The sequence below is a fragment of the Pelophylax lessonae genome, assembly GCF_965119305.1.
Source record: "Pelophylax lessonae genome assembly, chromosome: 12".
Lineage (NCBI taxonomy): Eukaryota > Metazoa > Chordata > Amphibia > Anura > Ranidae > Pelophylax > Pelophylax lessonae.
This window is the reverse complement of record NC_138779.1, coordinates 132119433-132145367: the sequence shown is the minus strand read 5'-3', so window position 1 is coordinate 132145367 and position 25935 is coordinate 132119433. Positions and strand designations below refer to the sequence as shown.

Below are 25935 nucleotides of genomic sequence, written 5' to 3'. Positions count from 1 at the left end.
GTAAACATTCCTTGTAATAGAAAAAGGCACGACAGAACCTCTTTTTTGGGAGATCTGGGGTCAAAAAGTCCTCAGATCTCACAAGTACACTAAAAGATAGAAAAAATAAATAAATAAAATGGAAAAAAAAAAAGGGACCTTTTAAACCGGTTGCTAGGCAACGACGTTTGCCGTAGCTCCGGTCCTCCAAGACCATAGAGTCGACTAAGGGCAAGCTTGCCCTCACTCGACATCCTGTCTGTGAGGATCCAGGACCGGATCGTTTTCCCCGCTGCCGGCGGGTCCGGTAAGCGGGGAAAAGGACCTGAATGTGGTGGAGGGGGGGGGGGCACCTCTTCTGCCACCCCGGAAGGATGATCCCGCTGCGAATCCGCCGCTGGGACCACCCTTATCGGAAAGCCAACCGTCCACCGTTTAAAAAAAATACCAGGGTTATGGCAGCTATCTGGTGACAGGTGACAGGTACTCGGGTACTCCGATGAGCAGGTGGAAGGTACTCTGATGGGTAGGTGACGGGTACTCGGGTACTCCGGTGACAGGTACTCTGGTGACAGGTACTCGGGTACTCTGGTGACAGGTACCCGGGTACCTGTCACCAGAGTACCCGGGTACCTGTCACCAGAGTACCCGGGTACCTGTCACCAGAGTACCCGGGTACCTGTCACCAGAGTACCCGGGTACCTGTCACCAGAGTACCCGGGTACCTGTCACCAGAGTACCCGGGTACCTGATGGGCTGGTGACAGGTACTCGGGTACTTTGATGGGCTGGTGACAGGTACTCGGGTACTTTGATGGGCTGGTGACAGGTACTCGGGTACTTTGATGGGCTGGTGACAGGTACTCGGGTACTTTGATGGGCTAGTGACAGGTACTCGGGTACTTTGATGGGCTAGTGACAGGTACTCGGGTACTTTGATGGGCTAGTGACAGGTACTCGGGTACTTTGATGGGCTAGTGACAGGTACTCGGGTACTTTGATGGGCTAGTGACAGGTACTCGGGTACTTTGATGGGCTAGTGACAGGTACTCGGGTACTTTGATGGGCTAGTGACAGGTACTTTGATAGGTTAGTTAGTGACAGGTGCTCTTTATTGGGGGGGGGGTAATCAGTGTGATTGGGGTGCATTGTAATTGGTAACTAGCTGTTACCACAATCTCCTCCTCACACAGGATCAGTGTGTGAGGAGGAGAACACGGTGACAGCTAGTTACCTGTTCTCTGTTGACATTTGTGACCGGCTGTGATTGGACACAGCCGATCACGTGGTAAACAGCCAATTTTATTGGCTGTTTACCTTGATCGGGGTTGGGGTCAGTCTGAGGGACGAGCCTCACCCCCGATCGCCGCGCTGCGCGCCCCCGGGGGCGCGCAGTAGCGGCGACACCGGGCGAACGTCATATGACGGCCGCCCGGATCGAGAGAGACTTCCTGCCGCCGTCATTTTACTATGGCGCGGTATGGAAGGGGTTAATAAATGTGCTTTCTAGGTCCAGATTTGTGGTACAGCCTCGGATGTGACCATGTCTCTGAAGACTCCTGTAGTGAGTAAGGCCAGTCGGGGTCACGCATCTGGAGCTACTTCACATGTGTTTATCGTTGGAGGCATTTTCAAATTTCCCACAACTGCTTTTTCTTGCAGAAAGGTGTGAGGCTGAGGTAACTGAGTGCTAATGTCATCCTCCTGTTTCAGCCCAAAGGAAACGCCACCCTGCTGCTGCCCTTGCTCCTGAAGCACCACTTGGATAATCTGGTTTACAGTTTTATTTGGCTACCCATCCACAGTGACTTGATCACCTCTGGCCACCTATGATGCAAGCTAGCACTAACTGTTTGGATTTCTAAGTACGCAAGGCCTTTCCTCACCTGTCTTTACAAGGACAGTACCACAACAGGTGATTTTGGCCCAAACTCCTACTGGTTCTAGAGGTGTTTTACCCAGTGTCATTGAAAGCCACTGGCACCTGTGTGGTTTTTTTTTTTTTTTTTTTTCTTTCCTGGGACCCCTATTGTTATAGGGTCCTCCTCATTGGAGGCTTTGTCAATTCCATCAGGTGAGTCCAAGGCCTCCGTTATGTCCGCAAGACCTGCTATGTCCACTTTGGACTTCTTGTCAGTGCACGAATACTGGAGCAATCTGCCTGCAGAAGCTCTAGGTGCACTTCGGCACCATCCTCGGCCGACTCTACCGCTAATTTTTGAGGATCTCTTTTGCTCCTGAAACCTATATTGCCTTCTCTGCTTCTTTAGAGTCCTCAGTCTCCTCCTCCAGTTATATTGCCTACTTGGATTACAGTTTGAATTAAATGGGCGTTGACCCGCTCTCTTGTGTTGGCAGTGTTCTTGATTTATCAGACTGTCACAATGGTTACAGTCATTTAAATAGGACCCCTCCATCAAAGGAGAAAAGCTCCCTGTATCATGGAGCATTTGAGACAAATGTTTGGAACCCTGCACTTTTAACTGTAATGCCCTCGTACAAACCTCTAAGCTAATGTCTTGCATCAGCATGATGTCTGTTCATATGAGTAGGGCACTTTGGCTACATGCTTGGGTTGCTGATCATGTATGCATAGAACATCCAGTTTTGCTGTCCTTCAAGGACGTTGTGTCCTTGGATCTGCTCTTTACACTAGCATTAGTGATACCTCTGGCGGCTGAAGTGTGTTTTTGCCTCAGCATTTGTAGATGGGGCAAGGGAACCCCACTATTCTCCTTTTATCTACTATTGCAGTAGTCTAAAAAAATGAGAGGTTGCCAACCCCAACTGCTACAAATCTTTTTCACCTGTGTTAAGGCAGCCGCCCTTGCAAAACTAACAAAAACTCCAATAAGATTTGAAAATGAGTGTCTCTCAACCTCCTGTAGAAGGCAGGCATAATCCCAACTGTGTAAATAATTTCCTGAATTCCAGTATTTTACAATGAACTTCAAGAAAATTGTTTTACGGCAAGTATAGTAATCCTTATATTCCATTTGGCTGTTTTTAAGAGGTGAACTAGGTTTTCATATTGGTATTTCTCCACACTATACAAAGTAAAACAAACCTGCTATGTCATCAGAAACTATTAAAACGGAGTGTAATATAATGGTTGATTGTGCAGTAGAGTAAAAGATCAATGGGTACTGGGGAAAGCTTTCAGTGTTGTGGTGTTTTTTTCAGATGGGTTCTTTCCAGCTTTTCGTTGACGGCTATAAGGAAGCAGATTACTGGCTTAGGAGATTTGAAACTGAACCTCTGCCTGAGAATACTAGAAAGCAGCTCCAGTCTCAGTTTGAAAGACTAGTCATTTTAGACTATGTCATTAGGAATACTGGTGAGTATTGCTGGTTTACCATACTCCTGCTTGTTATGAGGTTTACAGGAAATATATTTATCAGTACTTGATTCCCTAGTACATATAGTAAAATTATACTTTCTCTTTCGTTCATTGACGGACACAGCTCCTGATCTTCTTAACCATTGGGTTATACTGCCCCCTGCAGGAGTAGGACACTAGGCAGAAAAAAAGTCTGGCTACCTCTATGGGAAGTCTCAGGAGGTAAACTCCTCTCTCTGCTATAGGTACTCAGTTTTTTTTTTTCTGCCCAGTCAGGAGTAAGGACCTAGTTTCTTGCTGGAATGTCTGGTCCTGGCAATTTTTTCTTTTTAGATAGAATTTTTTTTCCTCCTGCATTTTTGTCCTGTGAGATCTACAATCAGATGCCAGACTGGGCGACGGGCTGGATAATCTAGATCCAGTGGTCACCCTAGTCTGGCCAGAAAGCGGGCGCAGACCTCAGCTCCGCGCTAGGTCGGCCACGACATAGCCCCACAAGACGGGGGCTGTGCCTGTGAGTTAAATGCTTTGCAAGGTCACACACAACCGGGTCTCGGCCTGAGTCGCAGAGTTCCTCATGGCCAACAGCCCCCCAATCTCCATTTCGACGGAGAGGAGATTCTGTCTGTTTGGGGTGGACATGGGCCCCTCCATGTGACAGACCCCTGGGTTCCCCTCCTTCCTGTTAGGCACCCCCCTTATCGGTCTGGTGGTCCCTGTGGACCATCTCACGCCCCCCACCCCCTCACTGACCCTGGGGCTGTAGGGTGGGGGCAGGATGCTGTGCTGGCGATAGGGAGGGGGGGGGGAGTGCGCCACCGGCGACTGGGTGATCTGTTTTTGGGGGGGGGGGGGGGGGGGCTGTGCCTGGAAGGGGCTCCTGCCAGGGCCCCTTTCCTGCCTATGCGATTTTTGAGGCCTAGGGATCCCTCCTGGGTCCCTGGGAGCCTTGTGTAGTCTGGTGGCCATTTTTCAGTGGTTTGCCATTTGAAAATAGCAGTGGCCATGACAGTGGAGCCCTCTGGGTGGCGATTTCGTGGGTGTGAGGGTTGGAGCCCCCCCCCCCCCCATGCCCTGGTGCTGATTCCTGGATCTCTTCATTTCCTGATCCCCGTTTTTGGGGAGTACAGATTCTCCTGGTAGCTGCAGTGCTTGGTTTCTGTGGGGTAGTCTGTTGGGGTCCTCTCTACTGAGGATCAATTGGTGCTCTCTGGCTGGCAACCAGGTGGGCTGCCAGAGTGGTGGGGGTTTGTCCCTCAGTGGTGTTTTACACCTTGTGGGGTCCCCCTGGTGAGTCTTGCAGTCTGTGGAGCACATCTCCTCACCTGACCCCCCTCTCTGATAGCTGCCCTCTGGGTCTAATTTATCCACCGATCAATGCACTGACGGCGGTCCTGGAGTCCTTGGTGTCCCGTGTGGAGGTGGCTTGTAGGCGATGGGCTGGCAAAAAGCGCCCCCCGTCTTCTCCTAACTTATCTGTCTCCTCAGATCCTGAATCTGATTAGACTGCCTTGGATGTGGGTCACCCTGCTGGGTCTGCGACCATACGCCCTTAATCCTCAGATAGTGAGGAGGATTCCTCCACTTCTGCAACCGCGTCTGAAAAATTGCTGGTAGACGCACTGATTGTAGCTGTGCGTGAGACCTTAAAGATTGAGGATGCAGCTGCAGCGGAGGCACAGGTTCCCTTTGACATTCATAAGCCATCCAGAGCCGAAAAGGTGTTCCCTTTCCCCTCCTATTTTGACAGAAATGTCACTAAACAATGGGGGTGACCAAAGTGTCCCCTTGGGGTCCCTAAGCGACTTTGCTAGGCGATACCCTTTTAAGGAGTCCCTTCTTAAGAAGTGGACTGTTCCACTGGTGGTGGAACCTCCGGTTTCCAGGTTAAACAAGGCGACTACCATGATTCTGGTTGAAGAGTCTCTGGCCTTTAGGGACCCGACTGACAGGAAGGCAGAGGCTGTGGCCCGCAATATGTACACCCTGGCTGGTTCAGCACTGAGGCCAATATTCACCATTGCCCGGGTGTCGCAGACTCTGACCGAATGGGCTAGGCTTTTGCGCCATGACCTGGAGGGGCAGTAGCTCCCCCCTGCCTTTGCTGAGATGGCAGACCAGCTGGTCTAGGGGCTGCAGTTTATCTGTGATGCCTATTTGGATGTGGCTCCCCTAGTGGCGCGGCTCTGTTTCGGCAGTGGTCCTTGGATGTCTTTTGGCTCAAAAGCTGCTCACATACCAAACTTCTAAAAAAGGCCTTGACTGATCTTCCCTTTCAAGATTGCCTTTCCAGTGCTACCCTGAAAGACCTCATTAAAGGTCTCACGGGGGGGGGCTAATAAGGGCAAGGACCCTCGTTGTAGATGTGGGCCCCCCTCTTCTGCTCACAAGTCATAAGAAGTTTCTTCGTTCCCTCAGGGTCTACTGACAAAGGGGTTGAAGCCCTTTAGGGCATCCTCTGGTTGATCCAAGCAAACTTGGTCTGGCAAGTTAAGAGCGGGCTTCTCCAGACCCATGGACAAGGCCCCTTTAGCATGAAGGTGCGCCGCCCACCCGTATCTGGGGTGGGGGAATGTCTTTGCTGGTTCCTGGTCCCGTGGACCCCCCCCCCCCCCCCGGTGCAAGTCAGGTGGGTCCACAAGGTCATTCGGTCCAGCTACAAGATTGAGTTTTGTTCTTGCCCTCTGGTAACGTTTTTCCTTCCAACATGCGACTGTTCCTGGTCCGCTTACAGGCTCCTTTTGGGGCGGTGCAAGACTTTTTTACTGTAAAAGGTGATGGTTCTGGTTCCCGACTTCGGAACGTTTTTAGGGGTTTTACTCAAACCTGTTTACAGTCCCCAGGAAGGAAGACAAGGTGCGTTCAATTCTGGACCTCAAGGTGCTGAACTGCTTTGTGCGGTTGCAGAAATTCAAAATGGAGTCTGTTCGCACAGTGGTGGCTTCCCGGCATTGGGAATTTTTCTTGCCTCTCTGGACATCAAGGACACTTACCCTCACATTCCAATGTGTTGGTCTCCAGCGCTTCCTCCGCTTTGTCGTGGGAGTGGAGCATGTCAGTTTGTGGCGTTACCCTTTGGTCTCACCTCTGCTTCTCAGGTCTTCACACAAAAGTGTTGGCCCCGATGCTAGCATTGTTATGCCAATGGGGGATTGCAGTACTGGGCTACTTGGTCGACCTTCTGCGAGCGGTCTCCTACTGCTCTGGTGGGAAAACCTGGAAATCACCATACGAGCTTGAGGGTGTTTGGCTGGATTCTGAATTTACAGAATTCTGCTCTGGTTCCGTCCACAAAGCTGGACTATCTGGGTCTGACTCTGGACAAGAGTGCTCCTTCCTCTGAAAAAAAAAACGCCAGAAACTGAAGGCTGTAATTTGTCTGCTGATGTCCAGCAGATATTGATCCCTCCTGACTTGAATGCGGGTGTTTTCCATTCAAGGCTTTTTTGTTTGCACAGTTCCATACGAGGTCCCTGCAAGGGAGATTCTGGCCAAATGGGACCAGGAATCCGCAGTCTCTGGACAATCCGATCTGGCTGAGCCGGGGAACAAAGGAGTCTCTGATATGGTGTCTTCTTTCTTCCGTGCTTCATCTGGGCAAATCCTTCCTCACCTTGTATTGGACAGCGGTCACTATGGATGCCAGCCTTTCCCACTGGGGAGGCGTCCTCGGCAAAATCTCTGCTTGGGGTCTGGACACTGGAAGAGTCCAGACTACCGATCAATGTCTTGGTACTCTGAGCAATCAGACTGTGCCTGGAACATTGGATGGGTCATCTTCAGGGATGTCCAGTGCGCATTCAACCAGACAATGCCACGGCCGTGGGTTATGTCAATCACCAGGGGGGTACAAGAAGTGTCCTGGTGGCTCTGGGGGTAGCCGGCATTCTAAAGTGGGCCTAACAGTTTGTTCCAGCCCTCTCTGCTGTACATATTCTTGGGGTGGGAAACTGGCAGGCGGATTACCTGAGTTGGCAGGTGTTGGATAATGGGGAGTGGTCCGTTCATCTGGAGGTGTTTCATCAGTTGTGTCTCTGGGGCATCCCCGAGGTGGATCTGTTGGTGTCTCGGCTCAACCGAAAGGTGCAGAGGTTTGTGGCTCGGACACGGGATCCCCTGGCAGGCGCCACGGATGCTCTGGTGGCACAGGGGGGTCAGTATTGTCTGATTTACGCCTTCCCTCTTCTCAAATTTCTGCCAAGACTTTTACCCAGGATCACGGCAGAGATTCTGGTCATCTTACTGGCCCAGGACTGGCCTCGCCAGGCTTGGTACGCTGATCTGGTGCAGCTGGTCACCAACGTTCCTTGGAAGCTTCCTCTCGGAAGATCTGCTGTCCCAAGAACCAATCTTCAATCCTACTTTACAGTGGCTGGCTTTGACGGCTTGGCCGTTGAACGCCAGGTGCTGATGGATAGAGGTTTCTGAGTCGGTGATTCCAACGCTGTTAAAAGCTAGGAAATCTACTTCTAGGAATATCTACCATCGTACGTGGAAGACTTAAGTTGTGTGGTGTGAGTCTCTTGGAGTTCATCCTCACTCTTTTCGGTAGCTCAGATCTTGACCTACCTTCAAAGGGGGGGTTTGCAGAAACTGGCCTAAAGTACTATCAAGGGTCAGGTGTCGGACTTAGCAGTCTTCTTTGAACGGCCCTTGGCCACATACTCCTTGGTGTGTACTTTTTCTTCAGAGAGTTAGGCACTTGACTCCTCCAGTGCTGTCTCTGTTGCCGCCTTGGGACCTTAATTTGGTGCTCTTAGTCCTCTAGAAGCCTCCTTTTGAGAATCGTCAGGACATTCCCCTGCTTACGCTGTCCCAGAAGGTGGCCTTTTTGGTGGTTTTCACCTCCTGCCCACAGGTTGTCGGAATTGGCGGCTTTACCCTGTCCACGGTGATGAGGTGGTTTTTCTCCCCTGTCCGTTTTTCCTTCCTCAAGTTGTCTCATTTGAATGAAGACCTTGTGTTGCCTTCCCTGTGTCCCACGCCAAAACATCCGTAGGAAATGGCTTTGCATGCCTTGGATGTGGTCCAGCCGATTAGGGTGTATCTGGCAGCTGCAGAGTATTTTAGAAAGTCAGACTCACTATTTGTGCTTACAGATGGGCCTCCGAAAGGGTTGTCCGCTACCACTGTGGCCATTTCCAGATGGATCAGACATGCGGTGATTCAGGCCTATTCCATCAAGGGTCAGGTTTCTCCTTTTCCTATCAAGGCGCACTCTACTTGGGCGCTCAGTGCCTCCTGGGCCTTCCGTCATCAGGTGTCAGTTATGCAGGTTTGCAAGGTGAGCACCTGGTCATCGGTGTACACTTTAACAAAGTTCTATAAAGTGGATGCTTCTTTTAGGCGCAAGGTTTTGCAGGCTCCTGTTTAAAAACCTGGTCCTCTTTGAGGGTGTATTGTTTTTTTTTTCAGGTGGACTCCAGTTGTTTTGGTTGAGCTCCTGTTTACCTGGTTGGCTATAGTTTAGCCTTGGACGTTTATTTTTTGCTGTTGCCACCCCTCATGTTATGTTTTAACACTGCTTTGGGACGTCCCAATGGTTAAGAAGATCAGGAGCTGTGTCTGTCAAAGGATGAAAGAGAAAATTGTATTTTTGACTTGCTGTAAAATCAATTTTTCTGATGTTCATTGACGGATACAGCACCCACCCCTCTGTGGAGTTGTAATTCTTCTGACACTGATTGTAACAAAACTGAGTACCTATAGCAGAGAGAGGGAGTATACCCCCTAGTGTCCTACTCCTGTAGGGGGCAGTGAAACCCAATGGTTAAGAAGATCAGGAGCTGTGTTCGTCAATGAACATCCGAGAAATAGATTTTACGGTAAGTCAAAAATACAATTTTTTTTTCTTGGCAGAGAAGATTAACATTGAAATTAATGAATGGTGGCATTGATTCTAAATATATTAAAAGCATATTGGCCTAAAATGTTAAAGTAATCTAAAACTCACAGTATGTTTTTACAAATATTACATGTTAATTTTGTGTCCTGTTTCTGCTGCTAACATCAACCCGTGTTTCACATTCTCCCAATATATCTAATATTTAGGTGCAGTGCTGCATACACCTATGCAATAAAGAATATATGAGTCCTAATATCAGTTAATCAGAAATAAAAAAACTATAAAAAAATTTGCCTACATGCTGGAAAATCATCAGTGCCACCAAGTGTATGCTAATAAGAGTCCTGCAGTAAAAGTGATAAGGCCATCTTTGTTTTAAATACTGTGCTTTACATAAAATTTCCAGTGTTATCACTGTGTCCTTCTTTACCTTTTTTATCACCATGCACTCACCTTGATCTATGACCTAAAAGAAGTAAGTCAGAATGCGCATTCCCCTTTATTGGGGCTTATTGATTCATGGCTTTTTGTGCCTCCTACTGCTATTATAAACACATGATGTGCCCACAAACTTTAATGGTGCACTTCTCCGTAAATCACAATCCTCTCTGTATAGGTGGCTATTATGCAATCATCTGTTGAGGCTCAAAGAAAAAAAGCTTAAAACCTCATAGTGCTTCTCTGTAAACTATTTTAACTTTTATTGTAAGATAAAAACTCACATGGTTTCTGTGTGCGATACTGGCGTACTGCAGGTAATAGGCATACACTGTCCCCTTACAAGATGGGTGAGTATTGAACAGGCTGCTTCCTGGTTGACTTCCTGTGAAGGTGTCCAAACATCATCAGCTCTGAAATTTATTTAATACTTTGTACAAAATCCTTACTTGGTAATGATCGCTTCAAAATGCCTCCTCTATGAAGAAACTAGTTGCATGCATTGCTCTGGTGTGATTGTCTTCAAATCTTGAATTTTCTCTGGGCCTCTTTTACGAACTCTGATCTTTTAGTTCTTTCTATGGTGTGTTTTTTTTTTTTTATTTTTTTTTTATTGCATTCAAGTCAGGTGATTGGCTGGGCCATTCTAGCAGCTTTATTTTCTTTATTTGAAACAAATTGAGAGTTTCCTTGGCTTTGTGTTTGGGATCATTGTCTTGCTGAAATGTCCACACTTGTTTCATCTTCATCATCCTGGTAGATGGCAGCAGATTTATATGAAGAATGTCTTGTTGGATTTTCTATTCATCCTTTCTTCAATGACATGAAGTTTGCCAGTACTGTATGCTGAAAAACAGCCACACACCATGATGTTCCCACCTCCAAACTTCAATGTTGGTATGGTTTTTTTGGGGGTGATGTGCATTGCCATTTGACCTCCAAACATGGTGTGTATTCTGGCATCCAAAGAGTAAAATTTTGGCAGCAAACTTTAGAGTCTTTTGTGGTGAGTGTGCAAACAGGCCATGGTGGTTGAGTGCATTACTTATTGTTTTCTTTGAAACCATTGTACCTGCTAATTCCAGGTCTTTCTGAAGCTCTCCACAAGTGGTTGTTGGCTGTTCAGACAACTCTTCTGATAATTATTTTTACTCCTCTGACGGAAATCTTGGGAGGAGCACCTGGCCGTGGCCGGTTTATGGTGCAATGATGTTTGTTCCACTTCCAAATGATGGCCTCAACAGTGCTCATTGGAACATTCAGAAGTAATTCTTCTGTAACCAATGCTATCCAAATGTTTTGCAACAATAAGGTTACAAAGGTTTTGAGAGAGTTCTTTGCTTTTACCCATCATGAGATGTTTCTTGTGTGACACCTTGGTAATGAGACACCTTTTTTATAGGCCTTCAGTTGAGACTGAACCAGCTGATAATTTGCACTGACAAGGAGCAGGATTGCTTTTGAATTACTGATTTCAGCTGGTGTCTTGGCTTTCAATGCCTTTTTGCACCTCCCTTTCTTCAATACTTTTTCCCTGTGCCATTCCATTTTATTACACATAACTTAATTTCTGAAATTATTATTTTTTTTTTTTTTGTGTATGGATTGCATGAGTTGATGTATAAAAAGTTAAACTAGCATAAAAGGATCCACACAACTGGCTAACTGCCAATCTTTTGATCCCACACTGGGGTAGGGTTCCTCTGTGTGTTAGGATGCTTGACAGGCTGCAGGGGTTCAACAACAAGTGTCTCAGTTCCCATAGCAATTCACCCTTTTTCACAATTGAACTATTTCACTCTGCTTCACTGACACAGGTGCCGAGACTGTAACTTAACCCCTTCGGGACCAGTCTTTTTGTAGTCAGTCATTTTGGAGGTTCTTCCCTCTTCTTCTTTCTGCTTTCCTCTTCTTTCCTCTTCTTCTTCTTTCCTCTTCTTCTTCTTTCCTCTTCTTCTTCTTTCCTCTTCTTCTTCTTTCCTCTTCTTCTTCTTTCCTCTTCTTCTTCTTTCCTCTTCTTCTTCTTTCCTCTTCTTCTTCTTTCCTCTTCGTCTTCTTTCCTCTTCGTCTTCGTCTTTCTTCTTCTTCTTCTTTTTTCCTCTTTTTTCCTCTTCTTTTTTCCTCTTCTTTCTTCTTTCTTTCTTCTTTTTTCTTTTTTCCCTTTTTCTCTTTTTCTTTTCTCCCTTTTTTTCTCTTTTTTTCTTTTCTCCCTTTTTTTTCTTTTTTTCTTTTCTCCCTTTTTTTTCTCTTTTTTTCTTTTCTCCCTTTTTTTTTCTCTTTTTTTTTTCTTTTCTCCCTTTTTTTTCTCTCTCTTTTTTTTTTTTTTTCTTTTTCATCCATGTAATTATTGCTTAAATCTTCCTAGACAGGTCTTAAAGCAGTAGTAAACCACAACTTTCAAAAAAAATAAAATTCCCCTGCAAGGTGCATCACCTACTAGCACAGTGAGCTGTCAACACTGACAGGGCTTCCATCTTCACCTGTTCCTTCTTCTGGGTTTGCGGTAGTCGGCTGTATGGGTGGCTAAGGCAGCGATGATGTCACTTGACTACGGCATGAAGCTCTGAAGGTCTAGCGCAGCATGCTGCCCCTTCAGAGGACATGCGCTGGGGATGTCATAAGCTGCATGCAGTGTGAATATCTCCTAAACACCGCAAGTTTAGGAGATATTCTGTAACTACAGGTAAGCTTTATTATAGGTTTATTGTAGGTACAAGATTAAAAAATTAGTTTTACAACCACTTTAAAGTGTGTGTGTATATTTATCTGTCCAACCTGCCTTGGCCCTTGTTTGGTCCTAAAGCACACGTATATCAACAACTGTGGGCATAGGGATCTGTACATTGGATGTGCTCAACCTTTTTGAAGAGCGAGGGCCACTTAAGTGTTTTGGTAACTGGTCGTGGGTCACAGTGAACTCTGGAGTTTGACCATCCCCCTCAAACTGCAAATATGTTCAAGCCCCAACTGTCCTGAACCCCCCTATAAAGCTTCTTTCACACTGATGTGCTGCAGTTTACCTGCACTGTGAGTACAGCACAGTGCCCCTGTAGCTTACCTGTGGGTTAGCTGCACTGAGCCAAATACTTCTATTACATCTCGTGGGTGTGGTGCACTTTCTGAAAGCGCACCAAAACTCCTGCGTCCAGTAGTTTTCGGTGGGCTTTTAGAAAGTGCTCCAAACCGGCGTGATATAATGGAAGGCTATGGCTCAGTGCAGTTAACCTGCAGGAAATCCGCAGGTACGCTTTGCTGCACCTGTGGATCAGCCCTAAAGTGGCCAAATTACCACTTCTAAAAAAAAAAAAAAAAAAGAAGTGCTTATATACCCACTGCAAAAGTGCAGTGTATGTGATTTTTAATACACTGATCTTTTTGGTCTCACTCCACCTGAAATAGGAGACCGACGCTACAGAGGAATCGCCCAAGCTCGTAACCCAGAAGTAGACGGAATATGATATTCAAGGAAATGATAGGGCACGCTATGCTTATCCTTTCCCTTTTCGATAAGATATTAATGCTTGCCAAACCTCTTTCTGAGTGATCTAATGGTTGGGCCCACAAACAGCAACTCGTAAGCACAAATAAGACGATAGCAGACACACAGTTGTAAAAATCTTCGATTCTGTTTTCTATCATGCCATATCATCAGGGGGGGGCGCATGTGATCGGCCCCAAATTGTATTCTGTAGTGCAGTGTTTCTCAACTCCGGTCCTCAGCAGGACAGTGATCCCAAACATTCAACCAATGTCATTAGGCACTATCCTCCGTGTAAAGGAGAACAAGAAGTCCTGGAAGTGATGGTTTGGCCCCCCTAGAGCCCTGATCTCAACATCGTGTCTGTCTGGGATTACATAAAGGGACAGAAGGATTTGGGGCAGCCTAAATCTACAGGAGATCTGTGGCTGTTTCTACAGGATGTTTGGAACAACCTACCTGCCAAGTTCCTTCAAAAACTGTGTGCAAGTGTACCTAGGATTGAAGCGGTTTTGAAGGCAAGGGGTGGTCACACCAAATATTGATTTGGATTCCTGTTCTTCTACTTTCCTATTTGTTAATTGATAATAAACTTCTATTCCTGAAAGCATTCTTAATTTACAGCATATTTTCACACTTGCCTAAAACTTTTGCACAGTAGTGTGCAGAAGCGAACACCTACGTAAGTCGCGCCCGCAAATATAAACAGTGTTCAAACCACACGCGAGATATCACTGTGATCGTTGGTGCATGAGCAATAGATCCAGTGCATGACCTCCTCTGTAACTCCAAAAAAGTAACCGGTAAATGTTTAAAGCTTCGCCTATGGAGATTTTTAAGTACTGTAGTTTGTCACCATTCCATGAGCGTGCGCAGTTTTAAAGCATGACGTGATGGGTATCTATTTACTCGGTGTAACCTCATCTTTCACATTATACAAATAAATTGGGCTAACTTTACTGTTTTTTTTTTTTTTTCTTTTTCATTAGCTACTTCTGGACCAGAAGGATTTGCCCCCTTAATGACCAGGCCATATGTTGCGATTCGGCACTGCGTTACTTTAACGGACAATTGCGCAGTCTTGCGACGCTGTACCCAAATAAAATGTATGTCCTTTTTTTTTCCCACAAATAGAGCTTTCTTTTGGTGGTATTTGATCACCTGTGCGATTTTTAAATTTTTATTTATTTTTTTGCGGGACTGCGACATTGCAGCCGACAGATCGGACCCCTAACTGACATTTTTAACACTTTTGGTGGGGCATAGTGACATTACTACAGTAATCGGTGCTAAAAATATGCACTGTTACTGTACTAATGACACTGGCAGGGAAGGGGTTAACACTGTGGGTGATCAAGGGGTTAAATGTGAGCCTAGGGGATTGATTCTAACTGTATGGGGGTGGGGCTTGTGAAATTCTCAGAGACCTGTGATCCTACATAGAAGGATCACAGGCACTCTGTGATTATTCCAAAGAGAAGAACGGTCAGCTGTGTTTACAACAGCTGTCCGTTCTTTCAGCGGGGAGCGATCGTGAGTGTCAGGCGGCAATCGGAGCCTCCAGCTCCGTGCATCGGAGTACCCGCTAAGGAGTGGGGGCAGGAGCGCGACAGTGGTGGTGCGCGCTCGCCCCCTAGCTGCAGGGGGCCAGCCTGCTGCAGTAAATCGGCTCCGGAAGTAGTTTAAAGTGTATCTTTTCCAAAAAAACTCGGGTTTTAAAGACTGCTGCGAAAATGCAGTGTGACAATAAATATTGTAACAACCACCGTTTTTGTTTTCTAGGGTCTCTGGTTAAAGTGGTTGTAAACCCACTTTAAAGACTTTTACCTATAGGTAAGCCTATATTAAGGTTTACCTATAGGTGCTATAAATATCTCCTAAACTTGCACCGTTTAGGAGATTAGTTACAGTGCACGCAGCCGATGATGTCATCGGTGCATGTGCTCTGAAGGAACGGCCACCCATGCCGTTCCTTCAGGGCCCTATGCCGTGAATGTCGGCTCCTGTGCGCATGAGCGAGAGTGATGTAATCGCGCCTCTGGGCAATCAGATGGCCCGAAGACGCGAACCAGGAAGCAGGACGGCCGAACATGTCGGCCGTCCTGTCGCTGAGCGGTCGGCACTGCGGGAGTTTCGTTATAAGGTAAGTACTTCATAATGAGCTAGTATACGATGCATACTACCTCATTATGCCTTTGTCTTTACAGGTTTTTTGCAGAGGGTTTACTTCCTCTTGAAAAAAAATATGTAATGTTTGGGGGTTTGAAGTAGGTTTTTACTGACTTTAACTTGTAAGCGACAAATGTCAGAAAAAGGCCTGGTCAATCCTATCTAATACTTTACTACCTTGACTGTGACTTATGATCATAAATCTTACCCTGACCTAGATCAAACCCTGATCTGTTTTTTTTTTTTTTTTTTTTTTTTTTTTTTTCTTTTTTCTTTGTTTATACTTTTTTTTTTCTCTAGCAAGGAGAAAAAATTACAATGTATCTTTTTCTTCATTCAGGAGGTGAAAACAGTGGTTCAAAAATGTGCCATTAGTGTCGGTGTTAGAATTTTTTTGCAAGTGTGAAACTTTGCCTAAGGCCTGGTTCACACTATTGCGACTCTGCAAGCTACATTTGCATGGGTAGGGCAGCCTATTCATTGCTGCTGCTGTGCCTGCTTTTCATGTAGGGAAAAGGTTCCTACACCATTTTTTTTCAAACACCGTGGCATGGAAATTGCATGGTTCTTTTTGCATCGTGCAATTTTACCAGCGGTTCCCTTTTCGATGCAAGGGGATGGCATTAAGAATGAGTGGCAGCAATGCGTGTTTCTTGAAATAGCAGCACGGTTTGGCTGTGGATTGTTGCAGCAGCAAGTGCGATTCCTGCTCCTGAAACCACCCACAATAGTGTGAACCAAACCTAAGGGAGTTGTCAGATCACATCACTTCTGGAATGATTAGCAGATGTTTGTTTTAAACTTCTTGAATAGATATAACAAAATGCTTTTAACAATATTTTTAGCAGACCAGAGGGAAACAAGAGAAATTTCTTGTAGGAGTTTACATATTTTTAAACTGGCCCTAAAACGATCCTTCTACATATAATAATGGTGATACCTAATGTGTCATGTAATAGGTGGTTAAATACATCTGAGTTTGTAAAATATGTGCAACTATATGTATGTGCCCAATTATGTGTGTGTGTTGGGAGGGATATATATGTATGTATGTATGTATGTATGTGTGTGTGTGTGTGTGTGTGTGTGTGTGTGTGTATATATATAATATATATGTGTGTATATCTGATACTGTCACAAGGGGGCTGATGTGCCCCCTAACTAACATTATAAGGGAACACAGTGGTGCTTTTGTTGGGCATTTCAGGGGTCTATTTATACCCCTAATGTCTCCAGCCCATGCAGATAGGGAAAAGAGAATCCCACATCTGATGTACCCCAAGCAACTTGCCAGATTTGATTGCACGGTTTAAAAATTGGAAGTGGGGAGCACCTAAAGTTCAGATTTAACTGAGGTGATTGGTGAGCTGAAGTTCACAATTTGCACTGCTTTGTATCCTGAAGTGGTCCACAGCACTTCCCAAGTTCACAGGGGATCCTAATTTAGAAACCTATATCAGATTTTTTGTGTAGATTATATATTTTCACAACTCTTCAGCAGAGAGATGTAACCCGTTTTTGCTGTACTGTAGTATATTCCTATTGCACACCATACTGAAATTGACTTCTAGGTTACCAGGGTGCCCTAACAACTCTCAACTGATTATGGCTCATAAGATGGATAAGAAAAGCCATCAGCATAAAGTGCAAAGCTTCGATTGTATAACGTGTGATCATTTTTATTAGCTGAGTCAATTAATGTGCATTGTATAGTATTTGTTAAAGCAGACCTTTCTCTAAAATTCACATCATGCATATCTTTAATCATTTAACTCCTCTTTGTCTTTCACTTCCCGGTTTTTAGTGAAGGCAGTGGTGAAATAACCCTGGCTGCACAGACAGATGCTTTCTCTCAAATGTCATGGTCCTCATTTTGCGCCCCCAGACTTCAGAAGCTTTTTTTTTTTTTTTTTTCTCCCAACCGATGCATGTAATCACATATATGGTTATATGGTGTATCTGCGTGATGAAACTTCATCTCACAGATGCACAATATCAAGCAAAGTTTCAAAAATAGCAGAATGTTGTTTGTACTGCCATTATTGGCAGGTTTATACAGTGTGGGAGAGGTCTTCATTAAAAGAGAAGTGTGGGAATCGCAAAAAAAAAGAAAAGAAAAGCTGCCTCTGTCCCCTACCGCATTTTAAACCACTTACCGCATACTGACGTACCCATACGTCGGCAGAATTTGCGGGGTTATACCGGGATGATGCCTCTAGCTAGAGGCATCATCCCGGTACCGTGGTTTAAAGCCGACGGTCGGCTTTCCGTCGGTAACGACCGATGCGTTACCCGGGACGTCCCCCCCCCGCCGCCTTCCGTGGCTTTGCTCGGGGCTCCCGTCCCACTGGGAGCCCCGAGCACCCAGCCAGCTGGATGGAGTCCCGATGAATGCCGGAAACGGCATCGATCGGGTCTCCGATGACGTAACCTGGAGGCGGCGTCCATGACGTCACACCCGGGTTACTGTGCTGCAAAAGGCGGCAAATTTTAAAAACGGCTGTATGCAAAAACGCCGTTTTCGGCCTTTTGCATACATGGAAGTGTAGTGGAGGGGTCTAGGGTCTTTTAGACCCTCGATCCCTCCATAAAGAGTACCTGTCACTACATATTGGTGTCACAAGGGATGTTTACATTGCTTGTGACAGCAATAAAAGTGATCAGATTTTTTTTTTTTTTTTAAAAAAACCTTTAATAAAGTTAAAAAAAGAAAAATAGGAAAAAAAAAAAAATTTTTGCCGTCACCGTTAGCTCGCGCACAAAAAAAACGTATACGCAAGTCGAGCCGCGAATTAAATCGCTGTTCAAACCACACATGTGAGTTATCGCCGCGATCGCCAGAGCATGGGCAATAATTAAAAAAAAAGAGCTACACTCTAACTCTAAACTGGTAACCGTTAAATTTAAAGCGTCGCCGATTGAGATCTCTATTGACCGTAATTTGTCGCCATCCCACGGGCGAGGCGCAATTTTAAACCGTAACATGTTGGGTATCTATTTACTCGGCGTGACATCATCTTTCACAATATACAAAAAAAAAAATGGGCTAACTTTACTGTTTAGTATTTTTTAAATGCAGTGAAATGTGATTTTTTTTTTTTCAAATTTTTTCCAAAAAAATGGCGTTTTAAAGACCGCTGCGCAAATACCGCGTGACAAAAAATTTTGCAATGACCTACATTTTATTCTCCAGAGTCTTTGCTAAAAAAATATATATAATGTTTGGGGGTTCTAAGTCGTTTTCTAGGAAAAAATACTGGTTTTAACTTGTAAACAAAAAGTGTCCGAAATAGGGCTGGGGCTTAAGTGGTTAAGACCAAGAACTGAGCAATCAAACACCGCTGATCTCTCAGCTCTCGGTCTTTAGCCTGCAGAGAGCTAGTTGCAGTCAGCGGCTCTGTGCTCTGCCCCTCCAGCGCCCCCCCCTGTGAAGGGGGTGGTGTGAGTGGCTGGCTCAGGCTCTCAGTGGATCGCTGAGAAGCTGAGCCAGCTGCCGGTCCAGGTTTCAAGGCAGATTCCAACCATATGGTTGAGATCTTTTCGGAGCCTGGACTGGCCTATGACGTTCAGCTGTAAACGGTTCACAGGAGTGCAGAATGAATTTCACTCCTGTAACCCACAGGAGAGGTACAGCCAAACAAGCTTTGGCTGTACTACAAGCTTTGGCTGTACTTCTCCTTTAAGTAGAAGAGGTTCATGAAATATATATTCTATAGCTACTTATACTCCTGCAGCATTATTTATTTATTTTTATTTTTTTGTTTCTTTTTTATTTAAATTATGCACAAAGCTTTAAAATGTGGGTAGTAGGTGGTCCCGATGGATCGCTTATTTTTTCAGTAAGCCTGTATCTTTTAAAAGATTGCCCCTGGGTGTGTCAGCTTGTTAATTTGGGGTTCCTTTTTTAGAGGTTTCATGTTGCCTTGCTTTAAGTGATTATGCCTCCTTTTTATGTCTTATTTTACCCTTAATATGGTAGCCTTGCATGTGTCTAGTTTAAAGGAAGCAGTCAATTAAAATCACTTCAATGCATTTAATGCATTCATTTGCAATAGGAGTGTTTACATGCTGCACCCGCTGCCAAATTTACCTGACATGTAGCGATCAGAAGGCTTGCCACTCACCAATCACTACACATTAAAGCAAATAGGGAAGTGCCACAAAAGCCTCGTAAACCGCATGCAACTCGTTTGTCGGCAAAAATGGGTTTAAAAGGGGTGGTGAGGAGGAGATGCATCGCTTCCTTCCTGCCTGCCGGTAGCCTCTGAGGCATGTTCAGGCTTTAGTGGAAAGGGGAGTGTATGTCTAAATCTATCCCCATTATTGTTCTAAAAGGTAAATGATCTGTTGAAGAGAAAGATGCATGTAGGGGATATTGCTAAAATACAAAAAAATATTAAAACCTAAAATCCATTAATCCCAGCTAATAAAAGTATGCTTTGTCCATTTTGACCCCCCCCCCCCCCCCAAAAAAAATAAATAAAAAAATCCCTTTTCCACATTTACACACATATTGCAATATTTATCGTTTTACTTCTCTGTCCTGCTGTGTAGGTATTTGTGAAAATAAACAGGAAGTAACAATTTGCAAAGATTGCTGTGGGGGAAAATTGGATAATTGATATGTACTCTGCTGGACAAAAAAAAAAGGTGGACACAGATTTTTCAGTAAATAAGAAAAATGTCAGGGATTGTTTCAGCAATCCTTTTTTTTTTCTTTATTCCTTTTACTGTGTTTATGCTTTACCTAAACGTTGGCCAAGTCTGGAAGAAAAGCTGTGGCAGGTACCAGTACTGTGTGATCTGGAAGTGACTGTTAGCTTTCATACTACTACTTATTAGTTAGAGATTTTCTGTGATGTGATGAACCTAATTTACATGGCCAAGTGGCCTGATAAGCTGCAACATTTATTCTTTTGTGTTTTTTTTATTTATCATCTCTCATACTTTTAAAAAAGAACTCCCAATAATAGTTTAAGGTGTGACTGATTCATCCCACAGTGGAGCCTAAGTATGGCATCCTCCACATGCTTTTTAAAATATATATTTGTTTGTTGATGCCTGTACATGCACAGGACCGGCTTGGCTCAAATACAGGACAGTCACATGTGGCGCAAGACCGGTTGCCTTATTTCATATAATGTATTTGACGCTCAGAGCTCCCCAGCAATGATATGCAGAAACCATGTCCAGCCTTTGAATGCAGCTGTGCTGGACATCATTAGAATCAGGGGGACCCATGAATTATTAATTTTAAAGTACAGAAGTGATTATGTTAAAGGGACGGTTGGGATAGAAATACTTCTTTGTGGAGTTCTTTTTTTTTTTAAATTTAAATGCTACATAATGTGTATCTTGTTCGTTAAATGGCATGTTTCTTTTAAAGTAGTTTAATGATCTTAAAGACCTAATTTTTCTTGACATAACCTAAAATGTTTTTATTTGTAGACCGAGGCAATGATAATTGGCTGATTCGATATGAAAGTCAAGAGGAATACATGGAAGGTTCGGAGAAAGCTGCTGACATTCAAGTATCTAAGGTATGATTTTATGTTTTTATTTTTGCTGCAAACATTTTTTCATAGGACACATTTAATTTTGTACAATCTGTATTGTAATTTACTAATTTTATTAATAAATAGCTGCTTTCTCAGAAAACTAAATTATCACTTACCGCCCGAGTCATAGCAGTTTCATTGCTACAGGGAGGCTCTGCTGTGCAAAATCATGTGTGTGTATATTCGTGATTCTGCACTTCCACCTGCAGGGGGAGGGTGCGCGCCGCCTGTGGGTCGCGTCTGCTGTGATAATTCACAGCAGAAGCCGATATGCAGGTGTCTGGCATTCAATGTCCCCTGGCACCTGCGACAGTGCACAGAGAACTGAGATATGTCTATGTAAACCATGCATATCTCAGTTCTTACAGGTGAAGTGATGTATTCTGTGTCTCTGCAACACAGGGATTAGAATCCCATCTTTTCCTCTAGTAAAAGCAGCACACTGTCTACACAAAAACACGGGCTAGGCACATGGATAACCCTTTGATGTTTAACCCCTTCCCAGCCAGTGTCCCTAGTACAGTTACATATTTTGAGCACTGATCACTGTATTAGTGTCGCTGGTTCCTGAAATGTGTCCAGTTGTCTGTGGCAATATCGTAGTCCCTCTAGAAGTTGCTGATTGCTGCCATTACTTGTATAAAATAAATGCCAATTCCAAAAAAATATATCCCACAGTTTGTAGATACTATAACATTTGTGTAAACCAATCGGTATACGCTTATTGTTTTATTTTTATTAATTTAACTGTTTGCTGTTTTTTTTTTTTTTTTTTTGTTTCTAGCGCAAAAAATAAAAACCGCAAAGGTGATCAAATACTACCAAAAGAAAGCTCTATTTGTGGGGAAAAAATGACATACATTTTATTTGTGTACAGTGTCATACGACCGCACAATTGTCAGTTAAAATAAAGAAGTGCCATATCTCAAAAATGGCCTGGTCATAAAGGGGGCTAAATCTTCCGGAGGTCAAGTAGTTAATTCCTTTTTTAAATTGGGTTTTCTTCACATGGCATGCTGTTTTTTGATTTTAGGATTGGACTGACAAAGAACCTGTTATAAAAATTGCAGCAATAGATAATGGTCTGGCATTCCCATTCAAACATCCAGATGAGTGGAGAGCATGCAAGTATTTCTTTTCTCTTTTGAATATACTTCTGATGTGTTAGATCACATGAATTCATTACTCTGGTAGCACTGGTTTTCAGTCTTTTTTTCTTTGGGGGGGGGGGGGGGGGGTTAAAATACAATTAAAAGGATAGTGGCTACTTTTCTCAGTGGCATTTTAAACCGTCAGGAGTAATTGACAGGTCCCTGTGGGGTTAAGCACTGAAACCAGGACTTGACAAATTTTGCTTTGAATTTTTGAGCCAGCTGAAAAAGGAGCCAGTTTGTGAGCCGCGATATGTACCGTGTAGCACAATCAAGGTGTTTTATGCTTAGGCGCCCCAACGTATGCGTTTTACGTTTGTATGTGCACATCTCCCCTGGATTGCACTGCATTGCATTCTCTACCGGATAGGAAAAACACATGGGGGGGGGGGGGCACTTTACGCAAGGCAGCGGAAGGCATGTGAACCATTCCCATTCGGATACAGGCCCAAGGCAGAAAGGCAGCATCACAGCCTGTCCGTCACCTGGTCACCATATGCATGTAAAGCCTAGTACATGTTAGTACAGCGATCTCCCCTGCTGAGCTGTTGTGCTTTTGACAGAGGGAAAGCCCCCTCCAACAGAACACTTCGATCAGTGCTTTCAGCCACTGGCGGAGAGTGCTGATTGGGAGCCGGTCAGCTGCTGCTTTTCCAGCATGCAAGGCCGGCTTCTGTCGGACCGGCTGCCATACATGCGGCCGGAATGTCCGCCAGTTTTTATTGAATCGGCCGATGTCACCCGATATTAGGTGTCTACTAGACTTGATAGTGTGATGGGCAGAGGCTCACTAGGGAAGGACAGTGCAGCAAGGTGGGGGCGATGGGAGATCCAGTGACTCATACCACTTTAGGCCCCTTTCACACAGGGGCCTCCGTTTAGCGGGAATCAGCTGGGGGGTCTCTCCACTGATCCCTGCTAAGCAGTCTGATGACACGGACACAGTCCCACTCTCCTCTATGTGGCACTTGTTTATATGGGTTTAAGGTGCTGAGGCTCAAGTTGGTAAACAAATCATACAAACTTAGGGAGCAGAAAAAAAACATTTTAATTGTCTTACTTCTGTAAGGCGCTCCACAGAGCATTGCTGTGGCTTAGCCAAATTGTGGGCTGCTGCAGTGGTTACACAAGTAAAATGTTTAAGGATATATTAATTTGCGTTTTTTTTTTTTTTTTTTTTTACAAACCCATGGTGCTTTGGGCATTTTTTTTTTCATGTATTAATGTTTAATTGTATAGCACAGACACTTTTGTGTTTAACTAAAATTCCAGTGAGGGAGGTTTCATGAAACAGTAGTGATGCTATAGTTAAAAATTATATCCCTGTACTTACTGAAAGCCTCCAAACTAGAAGATCATAGAACTTCACACAAGATAGCCATATGCTACCCCAGACCGAAAACCTCAGCAGCAGGTTCTATGGAACTATATTTATACAATATATCCCTAGACTATGCTAATTCCTTTTTAAATGTGATATGTACTAAATGTAGAACCTGTGTACGATGTAATACTTCATGGTTTTCTTTTTTTATTAAGTGGAAAATTCAGTAAACCTTTTATTTGAAAAATTATTATGACACCTCTGCTTTAAATAAAATTACCAAAGGTCACTAGTTTTGCAACTGCTATGCTAGTCCCTACCACCATCAAAGGTAGAATGTCCTCCGCAGACTATGATAGCAGAGTTTAGCAGATAGAAAGACCTGTATGTGTAATGTACAAATCTGTCTACACGTGTGTATGTATGTAATATATGTGTATGTATGTGTAATATATATATTATATGTGTGTGTGTGTGTGGGGTATTAGTTTATTTCGAATATGTAAAAAATGTAAACCTAAAAAAATAAGTTTCAATGTAGTCATACAGTATAATAGTCAGACAAAAACAAAACTAAACAAAAAAAATAATTTTGGTTTAGGCCCTGTTCACACCTGATCGATTTTTTGCTTGTAGCTCTAAAACGCTCAACAAGCCAAATCCATTCATTTCAATGGCCCCTGTTCACATATGAGCGTTCAGTTGCCTAATGCAAAACGCCTGTCGCACAAAGTACAGTAGCTTTTTGGCCCCATAGACTTCAAATAGAAATGCCCGACTTTAGCATTTTACCGCACGCTTTCTGCTCAAACAGTAGCTCTCCACCCATAATTTCTTCTCCCTCTCCTCCCCCTAGTGCTATCTATTGGATTAAAGCCGCCCTTCCTTTCAATGAATACTTTTTGAAAATTTGCCATTAGTAAATATTTTTTTTTTGCTTTAAATTATTTGTACTATCTATAGAATTGCACATTAGTTCCTAAATATTAAGTGACTGTACGACTAATAAGTTTGTGTGATCCCTATATCCTGCCTCATAAATTATCTGTATTGCTTTCTTTTGCAATGTGATTAATGGATATTTTTATTGCCCCAAACCTCTGCACAACAATTTAAGATATGAAAGAATTCTAGAACAGCATAAAATACAGAGTGGTTTATAATCCAGAACCGCCCCATTTAATAACTGAAAATAGATAATTATTCAAAGAACTTCTAGGGCCACAGAGCTTCTTCTGTGAGCTTTCAAGTAAATTTGGCATATATTTTTCTTCTTTAGATCCGTTCCTCTGGGCATGGCTTCCACAAGCTAAAGTTCCTTTTAGCCAGGAAACAATAGACCTCATTCTTCCACGTATCTCCGATATGAACTTTGTGCAGGATCTTTGTGAAGATCTTTATGAGCTGTTTAAAGTAAGTATACATGCATTTATAGATAGTGTTTCCTTATGGCAAAAGTATTATTTCGTTACTTACATTTATAATACAACTTGTATTTCTCCTATAGACTGATAAAGGATTTGACAAGGCAACATTTGAAAAACAGATGTCTGTAATGAGAGGGCAGGTATGTCTGTAAGCAAGCAGCAAGGATTTTGTTTTTACATGTGCGAGACCCTTAAAGTGATTGTAAAGTCTCTTTTTTTTTTCTATAAAAATAACAAACATGTTATACTTACCTGCTCTGTGCAGCTGGTTGTGCACAGAGCAGCCTGAATCCTCCTCTTCTCAGGTCCCTCTTTTGTGATTCTGGCCCCTCCCTCCTATTCAGTGCCCCCGCAGCAAGCAGCTTGCTATGGAGGCACCAGAGTGTCCATTCAGACACGGAGCCCCGCCCCACCCCTCTCTTCCCCTGATTGGCTGCCGCTGCTTTCAAAGACAGTTAGCCAATCAGGTGGGAGAATCTCGGACAGCTGAAAAACTCGTGGACAGAGAGGGACCTCGGGTAAGTGTGAGGGGGGGGCTGCTGCACACAGAAGGCTTTTTATCTTAATGCAGTAAGAAGAAAAAAAACTTCTGCCTTTACAACTCCTTTAACCGCTTGCCGACCACCGCACGACTATTTACTGCGGCGGTCAGCCCCTCACAGGCAAAGCAACGTAGGGCTATGTCACTAGTCTGTGAGGCTCTAGGGAGCGAGCGCGCGCCGCCGAAGGGGGCGCTCCCGCGCGGTCACGGATCCCCCTCCCCACGCGCGTGTGCCCGGCGGACCCGATGTCCGTTACACCGGAAGAAAGGCAGGCGGCTAATGTAAACAAAGCCGCCTGTCATTCTTCCCTGTGTAAGAATGGAGATCACACAGTTCTACTATGTAGGACCGTTGATCTCTGTTCTTACACTAGTAGCCATCCAATCACAGTTAGAATCGCGCCCCTAGGGACACACTTAACCCCTCCCTCTAAAAAAAGTTAACCCCTTTACTGCCAGTGTCATTTTTACAGTAACTGCATATGTATAGCTCTGATTACTGTAGTAATGTCACTGGTAACCCCAAAAGTGTCAAATGTCAGTCAAGGGTCCGATCTGTCCGCCGCAATGTCGCAGTCCCGCAAAAAAAATTGCAGATCGCCGCCATTACTTGTTAAAAAAAAAAAAAAAAACACAAATAGGACAATCTTTCCCTTAGTTAACGCAGTAACTTTTGCGCAAACCAA

The 25935-nt window shown here is 44.2% G+C and overlaps 1 protein-coding gene across 1 annotated transcript in view; it reads left to right on the top strand.

Moving 5' to 3' along the window:
• The window catches only part of PI4K2B (phosphatidylinositol 4-kinase type 2 beta), a 63772-nt gene that overhangs the window by 36010 nt on the left and 1827 nt on the right, over positions 1-25935 (top strand). Inside the window, exons 5-9 of the mRNA XM_082274068.1 lie at positions 3162-3315; positions 20697-20788; positions 21840-21930; positions 24561-24694; positions 24789-24848. Of these exons, the coding sequence (XP_082130194.1) occupies positions 3162-3315; positions 20697-20788; positions 21840-21930; positions 24561-24694; positions 24789-24848 (531 nt within the window). The remainder of the gene's footprint in view (positions 1-3161; positions 3316-20696; positions 20789-21839; positions 21931-24560; positions 24695-24788; positions 24849-25935) is intronic.